At 37.9% G+C, this 21,142-nt stretch overlaps 1 protein-coding gene across 1 annotated transcript in view; it reads left to right on the top strand.

Moving 5' to 3' along the window:
- The window catches only part of LOC100911818 (selection and upkeep of intraepithelial T-cells protein 10-like), a 42,017-nt gene that overhangs the window by 3,575 nt on the left and 17,300 nt on the right, over positions 1-21,142 (top strand). The window contains exons 2-4 of the mRNA XM_017593925.2: positions 5,375-5,656; positions 17,918-18,088; positions 18,793-18,897. Coding sequence (XP_017449414.2) covers positions 5,375-5,656; positions 17,918-18,088; positions 18,793-18,897 — 558 coding nt within the window. The remainder of the gene's footprint in view (positions 1-5,374; positions 5,657-17,917; positions 18,089-18,792; positions 18,898-21,142) is intronic.

The following is a 21,142-nucleotide window of genomic DNA, read 5'->3' as shown; positions in this document are numbered from 1 at the left end:
ACAAAATCAGAAATGAAAAGGGAGACATAACTACAGATTCGGAGGAAATTCAAAAAATCATCAGATCTTACTATAAAAACCTATATTCAACAAAATTTGAAAATCTTCAGGAAATGGACAATTTCCTAGACAGATATCAGGTATCGAAGTTAAATCAGGAACAGATAAACCAGTTAAACAACCCCATAACTCCTAAGGAAATAGAAACAGTCATTAAAGGTCTCCCAACCAAAAAGAGCCCAGGTCCAGACGGGTTTAGTGCAGAATTCTATCAAACCTTCATAGAAGACCTCATACCAATATTATCCAAACTATTCCACAAAATTGAAACAGATGGAGCCCTACCGAATTCCTTCTACGAAGCCACAATTACTCTCATACCTAAACCACACAAAGACACAACAAAGAAAGAGAACTTCAGACCAATTTCCCTTATGAATATCAACGCAAAAATACTCAATAAAATTCTGGCAAACCGAATTCAAGAGCACATCAAAACAATCATCCACCATGACCAAGTAGGCTTCATCCCAGGCATGCAGGGATGGTTTAATATATGGAAAACCATCAACGTGATCCATTATATAAACAAACTGAAAGAACAGAACCACATGATCATTTCATTAGATGCTGAGAAAGCATTTGACAAAATTCAACACCCCTTCATGATAAAAGTCCTGGAAAGAATAGGAATTCAAGGCCCATACCTAAACATAGTAAAAGCCATATACAGCAAACCAGTTGCTAACATTAAAGTAAATGGACAGAAACTTGAAGCAATCCCACTAAAATCAGGGACTAGACAAGGCTGCCCACTCTCTCCCTACTTATTCAATATAGTTCTTGAAGTTCTAGCCAGAGCAATCAGACAACAAAAGGAGATCAAAGGGATACAGATCGGAAAAGAAGAGGTCAAAATATCACTATTTGCAGATGACATGATAGTATATTTAAGTGATCCCAAAAGTTCCACCAGAGAACTACTAAAGCTGATAAACAACTTCAGCAAAGTGGCTGGGTATAAAATTAACTCAAATAAATCAGTTGCCTTCCTCTATACAAAAGAGAAACAAGCCGAGAAAGAAATTAGGGAAACAACACCCTTCATAATAGACCCAAATAATATAAAGTACCTCGGTGTGACTTTAACCAAGCAAGTAAAAGATCTGTACAATAAGAACTTCAAGACACTGAGGAAAGAAATTGAAGAAGACCTCAGAAGATGGAAAGATCTCCCATGCTCATGGATTGGCAGGATTAATTTAGTAAAAATGGCCATTTTACCAAAAGCAATCTACAGATTCAATGCAATCCCCATCAAAATACCAATCCAATTCTTCAAAGAGTTAGACAGAACAATTTGCAAATTCATCTGGAATAACAAAAAACCCAGGATAGCTAAAGCTATCCTCAACAATAAAAGGACTTCAGGGGGAATCACTATCCCTGAACTCAAGCAGTATTACAGAGCAATAGTGATAAAAACTGCATGGTATTTGTACAGAGACAGACAGATAGACCAATGGAACAGAATTGAAAACCAGAAATGAACCCACACACCTATGGGCACTTGATTTTTGCCAAAGGAACCAAAACCATCCAATGGAAAAAAGATAGCATTTTCAGCAAATGGTGCTGGTTCAACTGGAGGTCAGCATGTAGAAGAATGCAGATCGATCCATCCTTATCACCCTGTACAAAGCTTAAGTCCAAGTGGATCAAGGACCTCCACATCAAACCAGACACACTCAAACTAATAGAAGAAAAACTAGGGAAGCATCTGGAACACATGGGCACTGGAAAAAATTTCCTGAACAAAACACCAATGGCTTATGCTCTAAGATCAAGAATCGACAAATGGGATCTCATAAAACTGCAAAGCTTCTGTAAGGCAAAGGACACTGTGGTTAGGACAAAACGGCAACCAACAGATTGGGAAAAGATCTTTACCAATCCTACAACTGATAGAGGACTTATATCCAAAATATACAAAGAACTCAAGAAGTTAGACCGCAGGGAAACAAATAACCCTATTAAAAATGGGGTTCAGAGCTAAACAAAGAATTCACAGCTGAGGAATGCCAAATGGCTGAGAAACACCTAAAGAAATGTTCAACATCTTTAGTCATAAGGGAAATGCAAATCAAAACAACCCTGAGATTTCACCTCACACCAGTGAGAATGGCTAAGATCAAAAACTCAGGTGACAGCAGATGCTGGCGAGGATGTGGAGAAAGAGGAACACTCCTCCATTGTTGGTGGGATTGCAGACTGGTAAAACCATTCTGGAAATCAGTCTGGAGGTTCCTCAGAAAATTGGACATTGAACTGCCTGAGGATCCAGCTATACCTCTCTTGGGCATATACCCAAAAGATGCCTCAACATATAAAAGAGACACGTGCTCCACTATGTTCATCGCAGCCTTATTTATAATAGCCAGAAAATGGAAAGAACCCAGATGCCCTTCAACAGAGGAATGGATACAGAAAATGTGGTACATCTACACAATGGAATATTACTCAGCTATCAAAAACAACGAGTTTATGAAATTTGTAGGCAAATGGTTGGAACTGGAAAATATCATCCTGAGTGAGCTAACCCAATCACAGAAAGACATACATGGTATGCACTTATTGATAAGTGGCTATTAGCCCAAATGCTTGAATTACCCTAGATCCCTAGAACAAACGAAACTCAAGACGGATGATCAAAATGTGAATGCTTCACTCCTTCTTTAAATGAGGAAAAAGAATACCCTTGGCAGGGAAGGGAGAGGCAAAGATTAAAACAGAGACTGAAGGAACACCCATTCAGAGCCTGCCCCACATGTGGCCCATACATATACAGCCACCCAATTAGACAAGATGGATGAAGCATAGAAGTGCAGACCGACAGGAGCCGGATGTAGATCGCTCCTGAGAGACACAGCCAGAATACAGCAAATATAGAGGCGAATGCCAGCAGCAAACCACTGAACTGAGAATAGGTCCCCTATTGAAGGAATCAGAGAAAGAACTGGAAGAGCTTGAAGGGGCTCGAGACCCCAAAAGTACAACAATGCCAAGCAACTAGAGCTTCCAGGGACTAAGCCACTACCTAAAGACTATACATGGACTGACCCTGGACTCTGACCCCATAGGTAGCAATGAATATCCTAGTAAGAGCACCAGTGGAAGGGGAAGCCCTGGGTCCTGCTAAGACTGAACCCCCAGTGAACTAGTCTATGGGGGGAGGGCGGCAATGGGGGGAGGGTTGGGAGGGGAACACCCATAAAGAAGGGGAGGGGGGAGGGGGATGTTTGCCCGGAAACTGGGAAAGGGAATAACACTCGAAATGTATATAAGAAATACTCAAGTTAATAAAAAAAAATATCTACCAATAGTTCAGCACAAACTGATAGTGTCCCATAAGCAATTCCCTTAATAATCAACGCAGGCTCAGTCTTAAGCAGGCCTATTGCAGGTTACTGAAACTGCTGTGAGATCCTGTTTGCAATGACTGTGTCATCCTTGAAGACTTTTGCTTCTATGTAGAAGCAAAACTGAACTTTGTAGCATTCACTACACAGTAACACATGAAATAAGGCCAACAATAGGCAAATTTGACTTCATGAAAATAAATGTTTATGTACAGCAAAGAAAATTGTCAGCCAAGTAAAGAAGAGACAGCCTTTAATCCTAACACTTGGGAGGCAAAGACAGGTGACTGTAAGTTAAAAGCCTGCTTGAGGTTCATCAGGAGTTTCAGGCAATTATAGCTATGTAATAAGATCTGGTTTCAAAAAGAAACCAACTAAAACAAAGCAACAAAAATAGTATATTTGCTACAATCATGAAAAAAAGAGGATATGAATTTGAGAGAGAGAGAGAGAGAGAGAGAAGGAGAGAGAGAGAGAGAGAGAGGGAGAGAGAGAGGGAGGGAGAGGGAGAGAGGGAGAGAGGGAGAGAGGTATGGGACAGGTTGAAGGGAGAAAAGGAAAGGAAGGAATGATACAATTACAATTTCAATATATCTGTAATATACTCTTACTTACAATTAGAATTATATCAGTTTCTCTAATTCTGTCCCTCCCATGTATCCTAATTCTAATTCTTATGTCCTACCCCCACTTTTACGTTGATAGTTTCTTTTTCTAAAATTATTATTGTCATACAATAATGCAATCAGGCATCATACAACCATATATATATGCACATATACACACAAATATATAAATATACATATGTATATACAACAGGGCAGGCCATTCTGCATTGAACAACTAATAAAGGAGACTTGTTTTGACAGCAATCATTAATTTCTTGAATTTCTTTATCTTGTATGAGACCCTGCAAATTTTCCTCCTATTTTATTATGCCTGTTGATGTTGCTATTGTTTCAGTCTTGTTTATGCTGACATTTCTAGGAGAGACTGTCTCAGTGCAGGCCTCTTGTATTCTGACTTTAACAATTTTTCCACCCCCACTTTGGCTATGTTCCCTAAGTAGAAGTTATAATGTAATTGTACCTACTGGATTGGACTCCCTATAGTCCTTTGATCTCTACATTGTACCTAGCCATAGTTTCTGGGATGGACTCCATTTTCTGGAAAAAGATATTTGTTTGATGAAAGTGGTAATTGCTTCCACCTGAGAATATAAATAAAACATAATAATACAGTGAATTCATTGTGAAATGTCCTTAGTCCCAGAGCTATGAAATCATGAATTATTCTCAACACAAAGCTAAAATAATTTGTTTCTTATACATCAATGTCTGAGTTTATACCACATATACACATCAAATATAAAACACACATGTACATACATGTATGTATATATACAGAAATGCATGCACATAATGTATTTGTGGGCGTGCTTATGTGTATATGTATACTTTTCAATAAATCTTAATATACTATATAAATGTTTTGCAAATTGTTTTAAAATATAAGTTTTAAATAATTTACTATGAATATTTTGTTATTTTTTTAGTTGTAGTGAATTCCAACATGTGCTCACTCAAAATCAATTTATCTGTCTTCTATTATATAAATATACTGAACCATTATGCTATACCATTACATAATAATGAAAGACATGTTAAAATATACCATTAAAGTAAAAATGAAATATTATTATCATTTCAAGTTATTATATGCTAATTCAATGCTAGTAATTTGAATTATTACATATGAAATTTCACATATGTATAAATGCATATATGAAAATTTTAATATTCATCTATCAGGTCACATGTACCTGTGCAAAAATCCTTTGAAATTTAATTATGTTTTATTGAATTGATTTATCTTTCTACAGAGTATTGATATCGCTGTCTTCTCAACTCTTGAATCCACACTGAATCAAAATGCCATCTTTCTTTTATTCCTAGCTATGAGTGTGGATATGCAGGTTACCATTCAGTTTCCAGATACAGGAGGGGTACTGGTGGAATGTACTTCAGGAAGTTTGACACCACCTGTTGAGATGACATGGAAAGACAGCGAGGGGAATATAACTTCACATTCAACCACATATGATTTTGAGGATAGAGCTGGGTTATTATATTTGAAGAGCAGAATTCTTCTGAAGAACAGAGTACAAGGTCCTATTTCTTGCTCCATTTACAATGTAACTACTAATCAGGAGAAAAAGAGAAGTATTGTCCTACCAGGTAAGCTTTTATAACTTGGTTCTATCAAATATCAAATGTTTTAGTCAAGAGGTCAAATTAAGAATAGAACTGAGTGAAATAATAAACGTGAAGTTACATTACATGCTACAAATTGCTATAAAGCTACACTGTTTGGGTTGCTGAAAATCAGAGAAATACTGGATGCTATGAAGAATATTTTAAAGAAAGGCATTGGGGCTAGTGCAAAGGTTCAGAAGTTAAGAATTCTTGTTCTCTTTGGTTCCTAGCATACTAGATGCTTACAACTATCTACAACTCAAGCTGTAGGGAATCCAATACCCTCTTCTAGACTCCAAATTCTCCTGCAATTATGTGCTCATATACACTCATAGATACTCACCTCCACACATGTACACATATGTAAAACTAAATCTTTTTTCTTTTTTTCGTAACTGGGGACTGAAGCCAGGGCTTTGCGCTTGCTAGGCAAGCGCTCTACCACTGAGCTAAATCCCCAACCCCGTAAAACTAAATCTTAAAGAAGATATTGAAATAATTGGACAATGAGTCCTTAGTCTGTGTTGCAGGTTAAGGATTCAAACACTATATGACTTCCACATAAAGTAGTTCTAGATTTGGACGCTTGAACGTGATTTTTCCTTTAAAATTACTGTTTTGTCTCATCTGGAAAACAGCATGTACAACTTCTGGGCTAAAATGAAGATTCGAATTTTTCTGTGTGTGGCTTTGTAGATAAGAGGAGTCAGGGTAACAAGGAAAGGTCATATTCTAAATAGAAAAATAGAAGAAAGCACCAAGAAGCATGAAAGTGATAACAGGGCAGCTTAAAGTCATAGAAGTAGGATAATTACAGGAAACTGCCTCCACTCCCATGCAAGAAAATGGAGGGAGACATAAAAACAAAGTCTCAAACATAAGGAAGCCTGGCAGCCTATGATATAGACTGGTGATCCTTATCATAGGGAGATTTCTCATAAGCCTTAAATTCAGTGTGTTGCTGTTTTGTCTTATTGACAGTTTCTTTTCCTTACAGAAGCTTTGCAATTTTATGAGGTCCCATTTGTCGATTCTTGATCTTAGAGCATAAGCTATTGGTAATCTGTTCAGGAAATTTTCTCCTAATTCTATGTATTAAAGTCTCTTTCCCACTTTCTGTTCTATTAGATTCAGTGTATATGGTTTTATGTGGAGGTCCTTGATCCACTTAGACTTAAGTTTATACAGTGCAATAAGAATGGATTGATTTGCATTCATTCTTCTACATGCTGACCTCCAATTGAAACAGCACCATTTGGTGAAAATGCTATCTTTTTTCCACTGGATGGTTTTATCACCTTTGTCAAAGATCAAATGGCTATAGGTGCATAGGTTCATTTCTGGGTCTTCAATTTTATTCCATTGATCTACCTCCCTGTATCTGTACCAGTACCATACAGTTTTAGCCTGTTGCTCTGTAATATGGCCTGAGGTCAGGGATGGTGATTCCCCCAGAAGTTGAGAATAGTTTTAACTATGCTGGGTTTTTGCTATTCCAAATGAATTTGCAAATTGCTCCTTCCAACTCTATGAAGAATTGTGTTGGAATTTTGATGGGTATTGCATTGAATCTGTTGATTGTTTTTGGCAAGATAGCCATTTTTACAAACTTAATCTTGACCATCCAAGAGCATAGGAGACCTCAATCTTCTGAGTTCTTTTTCAATTTCTTTCTTCAGAGACTTCAAGTCCTTGTCATACTGATCATTCACTTGCTTGGTTAGAATCATACCAATGTATTTTATGTTCTTTGTGAATATTGTGAAGGGTGTTGTTTCCCTAATTTGTTTCTCAGCATGTATATACTTTGAGTAAAAGAAGGTTACTCATTTGTTTGAGTAAATTTAACATCCAGCCACTTCGCTGAAGTTGTTTATCAGGCTTAGTAGTTATCTGGTGGAACATTTGGGTTCACTTAAGTATTTATCATATCATCTACAAATAGTGATATTTTGACTTTTTCCTCTCCAATTTGTATGCATTTGACCACCTTTTGTTGTCTGATTGCTCTGGCTAGGAGGCTAGGACTTTGAGTACTACATTGAATATGGAGGAAGAGAGTGGGAGTCTTGTCTATTCCATGATTTTAGTGGGATTGCTTCAAGTTTCTCTACGCTTAGTTTTATATTGGCCACTATTTCGCTATATATTACTTTTAATTTGTTTAGGTATGGGCCTTCAATTCCTGAGCTTTCCAAGACATTTAACATGAAGGGGGGGTTGATTTTTCTCAAATGCTTTCTCAGTATATTGTGCCTTCATTTTCATTAAATTCTAATTTAATTTCTTTAATTTCCTTAATTTTAATGTCTTTAATTTCTTTCTTATTTTTTCCTTGATCAAGTTATCATTGCATAGAGATTTGTTTAACTTCTATGTATATGTGTTCTGTCCTTTGTGGTTTTTTTGAAGTCACCTTTGTCCATGGTGAGCTGAGAGAAGTATTTCAATCTTTTTGTATCTGTTGTAGCCTGTTTTGTGACTGATTATATGGTCATTTTTTGAGATAGTATCATGAGGAGCTGAGAAGAACTATATTATTTTGTTTTAGGATGAAATGTTCTTTAAATATGTTAAATTCATTTGGTTCATAATTTCTGTTTGTTTCTTTTTTTTGGATTTTTTAAAAAATTTATTTAATACTTAATAATAATTCTTCGGTTTCCGGGCAAACATCCCCCTCCCCCTCCCCTTCTTTATGGGTGTTTCCCTCCCAACCCTCCCCCCATTGCCGCCCTCCCCCCAACAGTCTAGTTCACTGGGGGTTCAGTCTTAGCAGGACCCAGGGCTTCCCCTTACACTGGTGCTATTACTAGGATATTCATTGCTATCTATGAGGTCAGAGTCCAGGGTCAGTCCATGTATAGTCTTTAGGTATTGGCTTAGTCCCTGGAAGCTCTGGTTGCTTGGCATTGTTGTACATATGGGGTCTTGAGCCCCTTCAAGCTCTTCCAGTTCTTTCTCTGATTCCTTCAACGGGGGTCCTATTCTCAGTTCAGTGGTTTGCTGCTGGCATTCGCCTCTGTATTTGCTGTATTCTGGCTGTGTCTCTCAGGAGCGATCTACACCCGGCTCCTGTCAGTCTGCACTTCTTTGCTTCATCCATCTTGTCTAATTGGGTGGCTGTATATGTATGGGCCACATGTGGGGCAGGCTCTGAATGGGTGTTCCTTCAGTCTCTGTTTTAATCTTTGCCTCTCTCTTCCCTGCCAAAGGTATTCTTGTTCCCTTTTAAAGAAGGAGTGAAGCATTCACATTTTGATCATCTGTCTTGAGTTTCATTTGTTCTAGGCATGTAGGGTAATTCAAGCATTTGGGCTAATAGCCACTTATCAGTAGGTGCATACCATGTATGTCTTTCTGTGATTGGGTTACCTCACTCAGGATGATATTTTCCAATTCCATCCATTTGCCTATGAATTTCATAAAGTCATTGTTTTTGATAGCTGATAAATATTCCACTGTGTAAATGTACCACATTTTCTGTATCCATTCCTCTGTTGAAGGGCATCTGGGTTCATTCCAGCTTCTGGCTATGATAAATAAGGCTGATATGAACATAGTGGAGCATGTGTCTTTGTTATATGTTGAGGCATCTTTTGGGTATATGCTCAAGAGAGATATAGCTGGATCCTCAGGTAGTTCAATGTCCACTTTTCTGAGGAACCTCCAGACTGATTTCCAGAATGGTTGTACCAGTCTGCAATCCCAACAACAATGGAGGAGTGTTCCTCTTTCTCCACATCCTCTCCAGCATTTGCTGTCACCTGAGTTTTTGATCTTAGCCATTCTCACTGGTGTGAGGTGAAATCTCAGGGTTGTTTTGATTTGCATTTCCCTTATGACTAAAGATGATGAACATTTCTTTAGGTGTTTCTCAGCCATTCAGCATTCCTCAGCTGTGATTTCTTTGTTTAGCTCTGAACCCCACTTTTTAATAGGGTTATTTGTCTCCCTGCAGTTTAACTTCTTGAGTTCTTTGTATATTTTGGATATAAGTCCTCTATCAGTTGTAGGATTGGTAAAGATCTTTTCGCAATCTGTTGGTTGCTGTTTTGTCCTAACAACAGTGTCCTTTGCCTTACAGAAGCTTTGCAGTTTTATGAGATCCCATTTGTTGATTCTTGATCTTAGAGCATAAGCCATTGGTGTTTTGTTCAGGAAATTTTCTCCAGTGCCCATGTGTTCGAGATTCTTCCCCACATTTCCTTCTATTAGTTTGAGTATATCTGGTTTGATGTGTAGGTAATTGATCTACTTGGACTTAAACTTTGTACAGGGTGATAAGCATGGATCGATCTGCATTCTTCTACATGCTGACCTCCAGTTGAACCAGCACCATTTGCTGAAAATGCTATCTTTTTTCCATTGGATGGTTTTGGCTCCTTTGTCAAAGATCAAGTGACCATAGATGTGTGGGTTCATTTCTGGGTCTTTAATTCTATTCCACTGGTCTATATGTCTGTCTCTGTCGCTTTTGGTAAAATGGCCATTTTTACTATATTAATCCTGCCAATCCATGAGCGTGGGAGATCTTTCCATCTTCTGAGATCTTCTTCAATTTCTTTCTCTAGAGGCTTGAACTTCTTATTATACAGATCTTTCACTTGCTTGTTTAAAGATATACCAAGGTATTTTATATTATTTGGGACTATTATGCAGTGTGTCATCTTCCTAATTTCTTTCTCGGCTCGTTTCTCTTTTGTGTAGAGGAAAGCTATTGACTCATTTGAGTTAATTTTATACCCAGCCACTTTGCTGAAGGTGTTTATCAGGATTAGTAGTTCTCTGGTGGAACTTTTGGATCACTTAAGTATACAATCATATCATCTGCAAATAGTGATGTTTTGACTTCTTCCTTTCCAATCGGTATCCCTTTGATCTCCTATTGTTTTCTGATTGCTATGGATAGGATTGGAGAACTGTATTGAATAAGTAGGGAGAGAGTGGGAAACCTTTTCTCATCCCTGATTTTAGTGGGATTGCTTCAAGTTTCTCTACATTTAGTTTAATTTTAGCTACTTGTTTGCTGTATATGGCTTTCATTACGTTTAGCTATGAGCCTTGAATTCCTATTCTTTCCAGGACTGTTATCATGAAGGGATATTGAATTTTGTCAAATGCTTTCTCAGCATCTAATGAAATGATCATGCGATTTTTATTTTTCAGTTCACATTTATAGTGGATTACGTTGATGTTTTAACTTATATTAATCCATCCCTGCATGCCTGGGATGAAGCCTACTTGATCATGATGGATGATTGTTTTGATGTGCTCTTGGATTCGGTTTGCCAGAATTATACTGAGTATTTTTGCATTGACATTCATAAGGGAAATTGGCCTGAAGTTCTCTTTCTTTGTTGGGTCTTTCTGTGGTTTAGGTATAAGAGTAATTGTGGATTCATAGAAGGAATTCAGTAGCGCTCCATCTGTTTCAATTTTGTGGAATATTTTGGATATTATTGGTATGAGGTCTTCTACGAAGGTCTGACAGAATTCTGCACTGAACCCATCTGGACTTGGGCTCTTTTTGGTTGGGAGACTTTGAATGACTACTTCTATTTCTTTAGGAGTTATGGGGATGTTTAAATGGTTTACTAATTCCTGATTTAACTTGGCTACCGGGTATCTGTCTAGGTAATTGTCCATTTCCACCAGATTATCAAGTTTTCTTGAATATAGGTTTTGTAGTAGGATCTGATGATTTTTTGAATTTCCTCTGATTCTGTAGTTATGTCTCTGTTTTCATTTCTGATTTTGTTAATTTGGACAGACTCTCTGTGTCCTCTCGTTAGTCTGGCTAAGGGTTTGTCTATCTTGTTGATTTTCTCAAAGAATCAAATTTTGGTTCTGTTGATTCTATGGTCCTTTTTGTTTCTACTTGGCTGATTTCAGCTCTGAGTTTGATTATTTCCTGCCTTCTACTCCTCCTGGGTGTATTTGCTTCCTTTTGTTCTTGAGCTTTTAGGTGTGCTGTCAGGCTGTTGACATATTCTGTCTCCTGTTTCTTTATGCAGGCACTCAGAGCTATGGGTTTTCCTCTTAGCAGAGCTTTCATTATGTCTCATAAGTTTGGGTATGTTGTACCTTCATTTTCATTAAATACTAAGAAGTCTTAATTTATTTCTTTATTTCTTCCTTTACCAGGGTATCATTGAGTAGATCATTGTTCAACTTCCATGTATATGCCGGCATTCTTCACTTATTGTTGTTGAAGACCAGCTTTAGTCCATGGTAGTCTGATAGGACACATGGGATTATTTCTATCTCTCTATTGAGGCCTGTTTTATGACCAATTATATGCTCAGTTTTGGAGAAAGCAACATGAGCTGGTGAGAAGAAGGCATATCCTTTTGTTTTAGGATACAATGTTCTATAAATATTTGTTAAGTCCATTTGCTTCATGACGTCTCTCAGTTTGTCTATGTCTCTGTTTAATTTCTGTTTCCATCATCTGTCCATTAATGAGAGTGGGGTGTTGAAATCTCCTACTATTATTGTGTGAGATGCAATGTGTGCTCTGAGCTTTAGTAAGGTTTCTTTTATGTATGTAGTTGCCCTTGTATTTGGAGCATAGATTGGGAGTTCATCTTGGTGGATTTTTCCTTTGATGAATATGAAATTTCCTTCCTTATCTTTTTTGATGACTTTTGGTTGAAAATCGATTTTATTCGCTATTAGAATAGCTACTCCAGCTTGCTTCTTCAGACCATTTGCTTGGAAAGTTGTTTTCCCGCCTTTCACTCTAAGGTAGTGTCTGTCTTTGTCTGTGAGGTTTGTTTCCTGTAGGCAGCAGAATGCAGGTTCCTCATTGTGTATCCAGTTTATTAATCTATGTCTTTTTATTGGGGAGTTGAGTCCATTGATGTTGAGAGATATTAAGGAATAGTGATTGTTGCTTCCTGTTATATTCGTATTTGGATGTGAGATTATGTTTGTGTGCTTTTCTTCTCTTTGTTTTGTTGCCAAGACAATTAGTTTCTTGCTTTTTCTAGGGTGTAGTTTGCCTCCTTATGTTGGGCTTTACCATTTACTATCCTTTGTAGAGTTGGATTTATAGAAAGATATTGTGTAAATTTGATTTTGTCATGTAATATCTTGGTTTCTCCATCTATGTTAATTGAGAGTTTTGCTGGATTCAGTAACCTGGGATGGCATTTGTGTTCTCTTAGGGTCTGTATGACATCTGTCCAGGATCTTCAGGTTTTTATAGTCTCTGTTGAGAAGTCTGTTGTGATTCTGATAGGTCTGCCTCTATATGTTACTTGACCCTTTTCCCTTACTGCTTTTAATATTCTTTCTTTGTTTTGTGCATTTTGTGATTTGACTATTATGTGATGGTAGGAGTTTCTTTTCTCGTCCAATCTCTTTGGAGTTCTGTAGGCTTCTTGCATGCTTATGGGCATCTCTTTCTTAGGTTAGGGAAGTTTTCTTCTATGATTTTGTTGAAGATATTTACTGGTCCTTTGAACTGAGAGTCTTCACTCTCTTCTATACCTATTATCCTTAGGTTTGATCTTTTCATTAAGGCCTGGATTTCCTGTATGTTTTGACCAGTAGCTTTTTCTGTTTTACATTATCTTTGACTGTTGTGTCCATGATATCTTTGGTATCTTCTGCCTCTGAGATTCTCTCTTCTATCTCTTGTATTCTGTTGGTGATGCTTCTATCTACAGCTCCTTGTCTCTTCCTTTGGTTTTCTATATCCAGGGTTGTTTCTCTTTCTGCTTTCCTTATTGCTTCTATTTCTATTTTTAATTCTTTCACCCGTTTGATTTGTGTCCCTGGAATTATTTCAGGGGTTTTCGTGATTCCTCTCTATAGGCTTCTACTTGTTTATTTATGTTTTCCTCCATTTCTCTAAGGGAGTGCTTTATATCTTTCTTTAAGTCCTCCATCATCATGATCAAATGTGATTTTAATTCTGGATCTTGCTTTTCCAGTGTGTTTTGATATTTAGTGTTTGCTTTGGTGGTAGAATTGGGCTCCGAAGCTGCCATGTAGTCATGGTTTCTGTTGCTTGGCTTCCTGCACTTGCCTCTCGCCATCAGGTTGTCCCTCATGTTACCTTGTTCTGCTATTTCTGACAGTGGCTAGACTGTCCTATAAGCCTGTGTGTCAGGAGTGCTGTAGACTTGTTTTCCTGTTTTCTTTTAGCCAGTTATGGGAGCCCAGTTTTCTGCTTTTGGGCGTGTAGTCTTTCCTGTCTACTGGTCTTCAGCTGTTCCTGTGGGTCTGTGTCCTAAGTTCACCAGGAAGGTTGCTTGGAGCAGAAAAGTTGGTCTTATCTGTGGTCCCACGGCTGAAGTTGCTTGTGGGGGCTTGGTTTTGAGCTCTCAGTGAGGGCTGCAACCAGGAGGGCCTGTGTGCCTTTTCCCAGAGGCCCCGGTGCACCGGGGTCCCAGATGGCATTAGGTATTTTCCTCTGGAGTCAGAAATGTGGGCAGAGTGTAGTCTCTTCTAGCTTCCCAGTGTGTCTGCCCCTGTGAATGTTTAGCTCTCCCTCCCACGGGATTTGGGTGCAGTGAACTGTTGACCGGGTCCCTTGAGGTCTGGGCGGTGTCTGGACCGCTGGAGATCTGCTGCTCGAGTTCCCTCTATCTTCCAGTTCCCAGATCCCCTATACAGTTTCCTCTTGGGCCAGGGATGTGGGCAGGAATGGGCAGTATTGGTGGTCTCTACTGCTCTGCAGTCTCAGGAGTGCCCACCTGTCCAGGTGGTGAGCTCTCTCTTCCAAGGATTTTGGGAGCAGTGAGCTGTTGGCCAGGATCAGTGAGGTTGGGGCTCCAGCTAAAAACCAGAAGTGTCTGGTCCCAGAGAAATTTTGCCTCTGTGTGTCCTGAGTCCATGAGGCAGGTCGCTTGGAACAGAAAAGTTGGTCTTACCTGTTGTCACGCGGTTCAAGTTGCTCGTAGGGGTTTGCTTTTGAGCTCTTCATGAGGGTGGCAACCAGGAGGGTCTATGCCGCCTTTTCCTGGGGCCCCCATGCTCTGGGGTCCCAGATGGCATTCGGTGTCTTCCTCTGGAGTCAGAAATGTGGGCAGAGTGTAGTCTCTTCTGGCTTCCCAGTGTGACTGCCCCTCTGAAACTTTAGCTCTCCCTCCCATGGGATTTGGGTGCAGAGAACTGTTGACCAGGTCCCTTCATGTCCGGGCGGTGTCTGTACCGCAGGAGACCTGCCGCTCGAGTGCCTATTTATGTCCTCCTTAAAGTCCTCTATCATCATCATGAGATGTGATTTTAAATTTAAATCTTGCTTCTCCAGTCTGTTTGATTATCCAGTATTTGCTTTTGTTCAAGACCTGGGTTCTGATGATGCCAAGTAGTCTTAGTTTCTGTTGCTTAGATTCTTGTGCTTGCCTCTCACCATCATGTTGTTTCCTGTGTTACTTTGTCTTCTTTCTCTGACACTCCTGTAAGCCTGTGTGTTAGCACTTCTGTAGACCTTTTTTTCCCAGCCAGATCTGGGTACAGAGATTAGTGGTACCTGGTCAGCTCTGGGTACAGGCAGCAACTGGAATTTTCCTGTGCCAGACTGCTCCTGCTTTTGTGTGTCCTGAGGCCACCAGGCAGGTTGCTTGATGCAGAAGTGTTACTTCTGTTCTCAGTTGTGTCAGTACTCCTGGTGACTGGCTTTCAGCTCTGGGCACAGGCAGAGACTGGAAGGGCCATGTTTCTGATTGCTCCTAGGTTCCTGTGTTCAGAGGGCCCAGAGGGTACTAGGCAAGTTCTTCTTGGGCCAGGAATGTGAGCAGTCATAGTTGTCTCCTCTGAGTTCTCAGGATTGTTTGTACTTCCAAGAATCCATCTTTCTCCCCCACAGGATTTTAAGCATTATCTTTCAATTTGAAATTATATACGCATCTCATGTGGAAAAAATACCTATATTCTCTTTCCTTTATATAAATTTAAGATCAATGAGTGTTTATTTTTTAAATTACTAAGGGCATTTCTTAGTATTATTAAGCAAAATCCTGTATAATACTTTTAGTGGAAAATGTGTCATTTTTAATTTTAGTCTGTCTTTTGTAAGTGGCTGTATATGCAAGCAGAAAGTCTTACCCTGACTTCATTTTGTAAAACAATCTGGTCTAGAATTCATAAAACATCTGCTTTTCCCTGTCTCCTGTGTGTACTCTATTTTAGCTTAAAGTCTGTGCTGCATCTGGCCATGCTCCTGTTCATGTCTTTTCAGGGAGAGGGCACTATACTTTCAGCTTGACTTTGGTCATAGCAGCCAACATAGGGATGCATTTTAGCATACAATGAATACTGAGCCTTAATTCTCATAGGACAAGATTGGACTTATAGGCTGTGCTAAGCATGGTAGAACCTGATGTGACTTATCTTGCAGCTATGGTCTCCAGTAAGTTCCCCCTTCAACCCTGGTTTTGCCATCTACTTCTGCTTCTGCTGGATTCAGTCTGTGTGTAAATAGAAGCCAGGTTCATCTCCCTTGTCACCCAAGATACTCTGCCCTTGGGAGTTGCCCCATCTTCTGTGTTCTGCTTTTTAATTAATAGGGGCTTTTTAAAAAATGTCTCATTCCACATTATCCTCCAGTGCTCCTTTACTAGGAAATCATCCCAGCCACAAATCTTGAGTTATTCAGGGAAGCTTTGACTTTGGTCTGGTTTTGTTAATTTTTAAAATTGACCAGGCTTCTCATCTGGCTAGCCTGACTTTTTCCCCACTTTTGACCTGGGCCTTTTTAGGTTGTAAACTTGGGATCTACTTGCTATAACTTGGGTGCCATTTGTCAAAGTTTGGGTTGGTTCTTTTTCCCAGCTCCATGTTTCCTGAAATATGACTCAGACTCAAAATTTATTTAAATTATCTTGGCCATATAGCTTTACTCTGACTAGATCATAACTACAATAACCCAATTATTTTAACCTACATGTCTAGTTGCCTGTGCTCAAGTACTCTCTATCAATCTCCTCACATTTTTCCATGTGAACCTTGCCAGGCCTGATTCTATCCCAGAATACTTTTTGCATCCCAGATACTCCACATTCTATTTTCTGTCTAAGGCATAGGCAATCGGTTTTTTCATTAACAGGTGATGCATCCATACAATACACAATATATTCTTTCTACATTGTAGTATAGATGTAGATTAGGGCTCTTAACAAATGGAACTCGACTCAGAGCAAAAACAAAATTCAGAAGCTATTAGTCTCTGAATAGTATAGAATTACATGAAGAAATAGCAATAATAATTTACTTTATTAGCAAGGGCTTGCAAGATGACCAAGCAGTTAGAAAACCTTTCAACCTTAGTTCAATTCTTGGGATTCATATGGTTGAAGGAGAAAACCTGATATGAAAGTTGAAAGCTATAGTCTGTGCCAAAGAATCATTTCAAACAGCTAGTTAATAGAGAAATGCACAAAATAGAGATTTAGTCTATGTGGCTATTCTGGGAAGAGGTATAAAAAATCCAGTCACTTCCCCAAGGCCACTTTCAAGAACCTGAACTGAGATTAAAGTTTAACTATACAGCCAAGGTTATATAACCTCAGAAGTTCTGGCCAAGTTGTAGTACCCTATTACCACAATTGTTCCATCATTGTCTGGGATTCAGTTTCACCCTAAAAGGTAGTCCAACAAAGTGCTAGATCTCTGTAAAATATCTATTTGGGGAGATAAGTTTCTCTTTGAACTGGAGCTTTTCCTTCTCTGAATTTGATATTTTGGGGGAAATCCTAATTTTTTTAGGGGTGCATTGTTTCAGTAGTCCAATAGTCACATTATAAGACACAAATGCCTCTAAAATATCAGAGTATTGAGGAGACAAAATTGACTGTTTTGCCTCATCTTCACAGCTACCCAAATTTCTATCTTCCAGGCATTGTGACAAGGGGACCTAGATTCCCTGAGTCTTTAATCTTCATTCTTTTCAGGTGCCTAGATAATTCCAGTTTCAAACAATAACAAACTATCAAATGGCCCTGAATGAGCAATTGGAGGTGGGACAGGAGCAAGATATATCCTTCTGAAATGTGTCCCTAGTTACCTACTCTATCCAACCAACTTTACTTCCTAACATTTTTTGCCAGGTTCCACAAAAAAAATGCCATCAGATTTTGAGTCCATCAATACATTAATTTACTGACACAGTCAGAGCTTTTGAGGCTCAAACACTTCTCAGTGGTTGGATCAGGGGACTTGTAATATGAATCATTTCTGGGAAATGTATGTCCAAATAATAACACCAGGTCCGTTTGTTCTTTCTTTCAGATGTCCTGTTCAAATCGGAGTATATGTCATTGATGTCAAACAAATTTTTATGTCCTTTAACATATCTAAGCACTATAGTTTTTATTATTATTCTCAGAGGAATGCTTATTTTTTGTTTAATCATGGGAAAACCTGTTTATTTAATAGAACTAATGATTAAAATCCAAAAAGGTAAAGAGCTCTGAAACCATTTCTTCTTGAAATACAATATTCAGATGTGAATCATACAAAATAGTGTGACTCTGAATGTTAGTGTATCTCAATATTCTTTATTAAAAGGGTTCTCAAAATCTTCTGAGATCCTCAGGTTATGGTACACCCTTCCCCACCTCCCTCGAAGTTCTTCAGTGGTAGGGTATAGTTATAGTTGATATTCCCCTCAAGGTCTCAGAATTCTCTCAGAGGATTCCTTACTGGGTGAATGCAAGGCAGCTTCTTCCTTTTTTGGTTAGCTCAGAGTTTCACAGAAGCCCTTCTCTGTGGATTCTTCAGTCTTTGGGAACTAAAGAATGGAGACAAAGTTCTATTGAACAGGTTCCCACATCACCCAAATCATATTCTCAGGCTGATTTTGTGCTACACAGTTGTGAAAAAATGCAAGAAGATTTTTATTATTTGATATTATTTTAAGTACATTCCATCTTCAGTCTAAATGGTGATAATCTTAGCTTCACCAAATTTTAAGTTCTGTCTTCTCTAAAAGTTCCTAACCCTACCCTAAAAATCTTGCTTATAAAGCTTTAGCCCTGACATAACTTAAATAAACAAATGAATATAACACCAAACTTTCAAGACAATGATATTTCCTGTAAGTCTCTTGCTGCTGGAATGCATTCTCCAAGACTTAGTGCCTAACTTTTACTACTATTTTTCAGTTTTGAATAATAAAATGAAAGTTTGCTGTACACTTATCTGGGAGAGTTTCCTGCTCATTTTGTATATTGGCTTCCTCCCTCTATACTTGAAGTTCAGGAGCAGAGGTGAGTTGCACTAGAACAGGATCTGGCATTTCCCCTCTCCTCTGTCCAGTGACTTTTCATCTTGGAATTATTTATCTTTGTAGTCTTTGTCACAACAGTAGCACTCAAGGTTTCAGTAATATACCAGTATCTTCAAATTCTGTTTTCGGAATTACATAGTTTTCAAAGTTTTAGTCTTCTTCATGACTGCTTATATTTTTATACTCACAGTCACATTTCTTTGTATAACAATGAAATGCTTTATTTCTCCAGTTCTGGACTTCATTTAATCAACTACAGAAAGTCTCCTACAAAGTACAATTTTCTGTTGTCACTTATCATTTACACTAAACCAATAATTTATAACATTAAAATACATTTAGTTTAGAAATCTTTTTGAAAATTAATGAAAGAAAACTAGTCCAATTTTTCCCATTTGATTTTTTCTTTTCAGTTTCTAAGACTGCTTAAAGATATTTGTTCTTCTTTGGCATATATGTATAGATTGAAAGTATAGTCACAATACAGCCTACATCATGTATGGGACATTATCTGAGGATTTAGAAATAACTTTCACTTCATTATGGTTATTAAAAATTATTTTATTATAAAGCAACCACCAAAGAAAACCAAAAGATCTAGCTATTGTCATACATAATTTGCACTCATACATAAGACAAAATTTATCAGCTATTAGATATACATATGCCTTTTTCCAGTTCAAGATATATTTCAGAATGGCTGCCAATGAAACGCATGCCATCTACTTCACTGTGAATCATTAAAACAAGCCTCCAATTCAAATAAATGAACTCAAAGGAAATTGAAATATAGCAATACTCTATAAAGATATGGGAGATATAATTAACTTTCAACACTATGAAATACACTAAATACCATATACCAGTATTTCTGATTAAAATACATATTTCTATTCATGTAACACTTATACATATATGTAATTTTAAAATTATATTTGACACCAAGGAAACAACAAAGATATTTTGAGTAATAGAAAATATCAATGTATATGCATCCTTTCTCCTCATCTTCTCCTTTCCCTCCTTTTTATGACTTTCCCTCCTTTTCCTTTATATGATTTTGTTGGGATTATGATATCCTGATTCTAAAGACCATGTCAGGATTAAATGGGCTAATTCTAATTCTCAGAACTCTCTTAAGGAGGATTCTAATAGAAATATTCACAATTATCTGGTGGGATCAAAGTAGCAATCACAGAAATAATCTGTAAAAAACAAATTACTAAGTAAAATTGTACAACTTTCAGAATACAATGAAGAATTTAGGGACTCAGGAGATGGCTCAGTACTTATGAGCACTTGCTGGTCTTGCAGTAGATCTGGATTCTGTTCCAGCATCTCACTGGCAGCTCACTACTCACTATATCTACAGTTTTAGTGGTTCTGTAGATATTTTCTGGCTTCTAACACTCATGTGCATAAAATAAAAATAAATATGTTTTAGAAATTATTCTCCATATCAAGACTGCAGGTATTAACTAGCATGAAAATTTGAAGACAAAGACTGTCAAAGAAGCTTAGATTTCAAAATTTGGAACCGTGGTCTGAACTTTTTGTGTATATTAAGCATATGAAATGTATATTTTGTATTTAAAAATGAAAGAATGGACTTAAAATACTAACAGTCAAAAACTATAATAGAAATTTAAGAATATTTAAAAAGTCCAAGTAAAATTTCTATATAGATTCAATGATACTAGTTGAATTAAAAAAATACACAGTGAAAACATTAAACAGCAAATCAGATATAATGAAAACGAACTGGACTTCAGCTATCAGGTAAGATGCAGTGTGTATGTACATAGGTACCACAAATACCATGAACCTAGACTGTGCATCATTCAGTTCTCATAAGAGAAGCTCCTATTTTCAATAGATGACATCACAGAAATCAAGGTACAGAGCATAAAAGATGTCTGAACAGTTACTCCTAAGCAGGATATTTATAGCACACCTCCACCCAAGGTTCATGTATCATTGCAGAAGGGAAGAAAGAAAAGTTGTAGAAGTCATAGCTGTTGGGTGACTACAAAGAATCAGTGTTTTCTGTACACAGCAGGACAGTTATACATATGAACTCAGAACAATTGAGACAGGATACACATGACCTGTGTAGACTCGGGTCAGACAAAAGTCTAGCATGGAGAAGCATGTTGGGCATAAAGTTGCACCCATTGCTATGGAGGTATTGGCATTTGACAACTCCTGGGAGAGGGAGAATCAAT

Source organism: Rattus norvegicus, chromosome 5 (assembly GCF_036323735.1).
Source record: "Rattus norvegicus strain BN/NHsdMcwi chromosome 5, GRCr8, whole genome shotgun sequence".
NCBI classification, from domain to species: domain Eukaryota; kingdom Metazoa; phylum Chordata; class Mammalia; order Rodentia; family Muridae; genus Rattus; species Rattus norvegicus.
The sequence above is the reverse complement of the archived record's forward strand: the minus strand, read 5'-3'. Positions and strand labels throughout refer to the sequence as shown.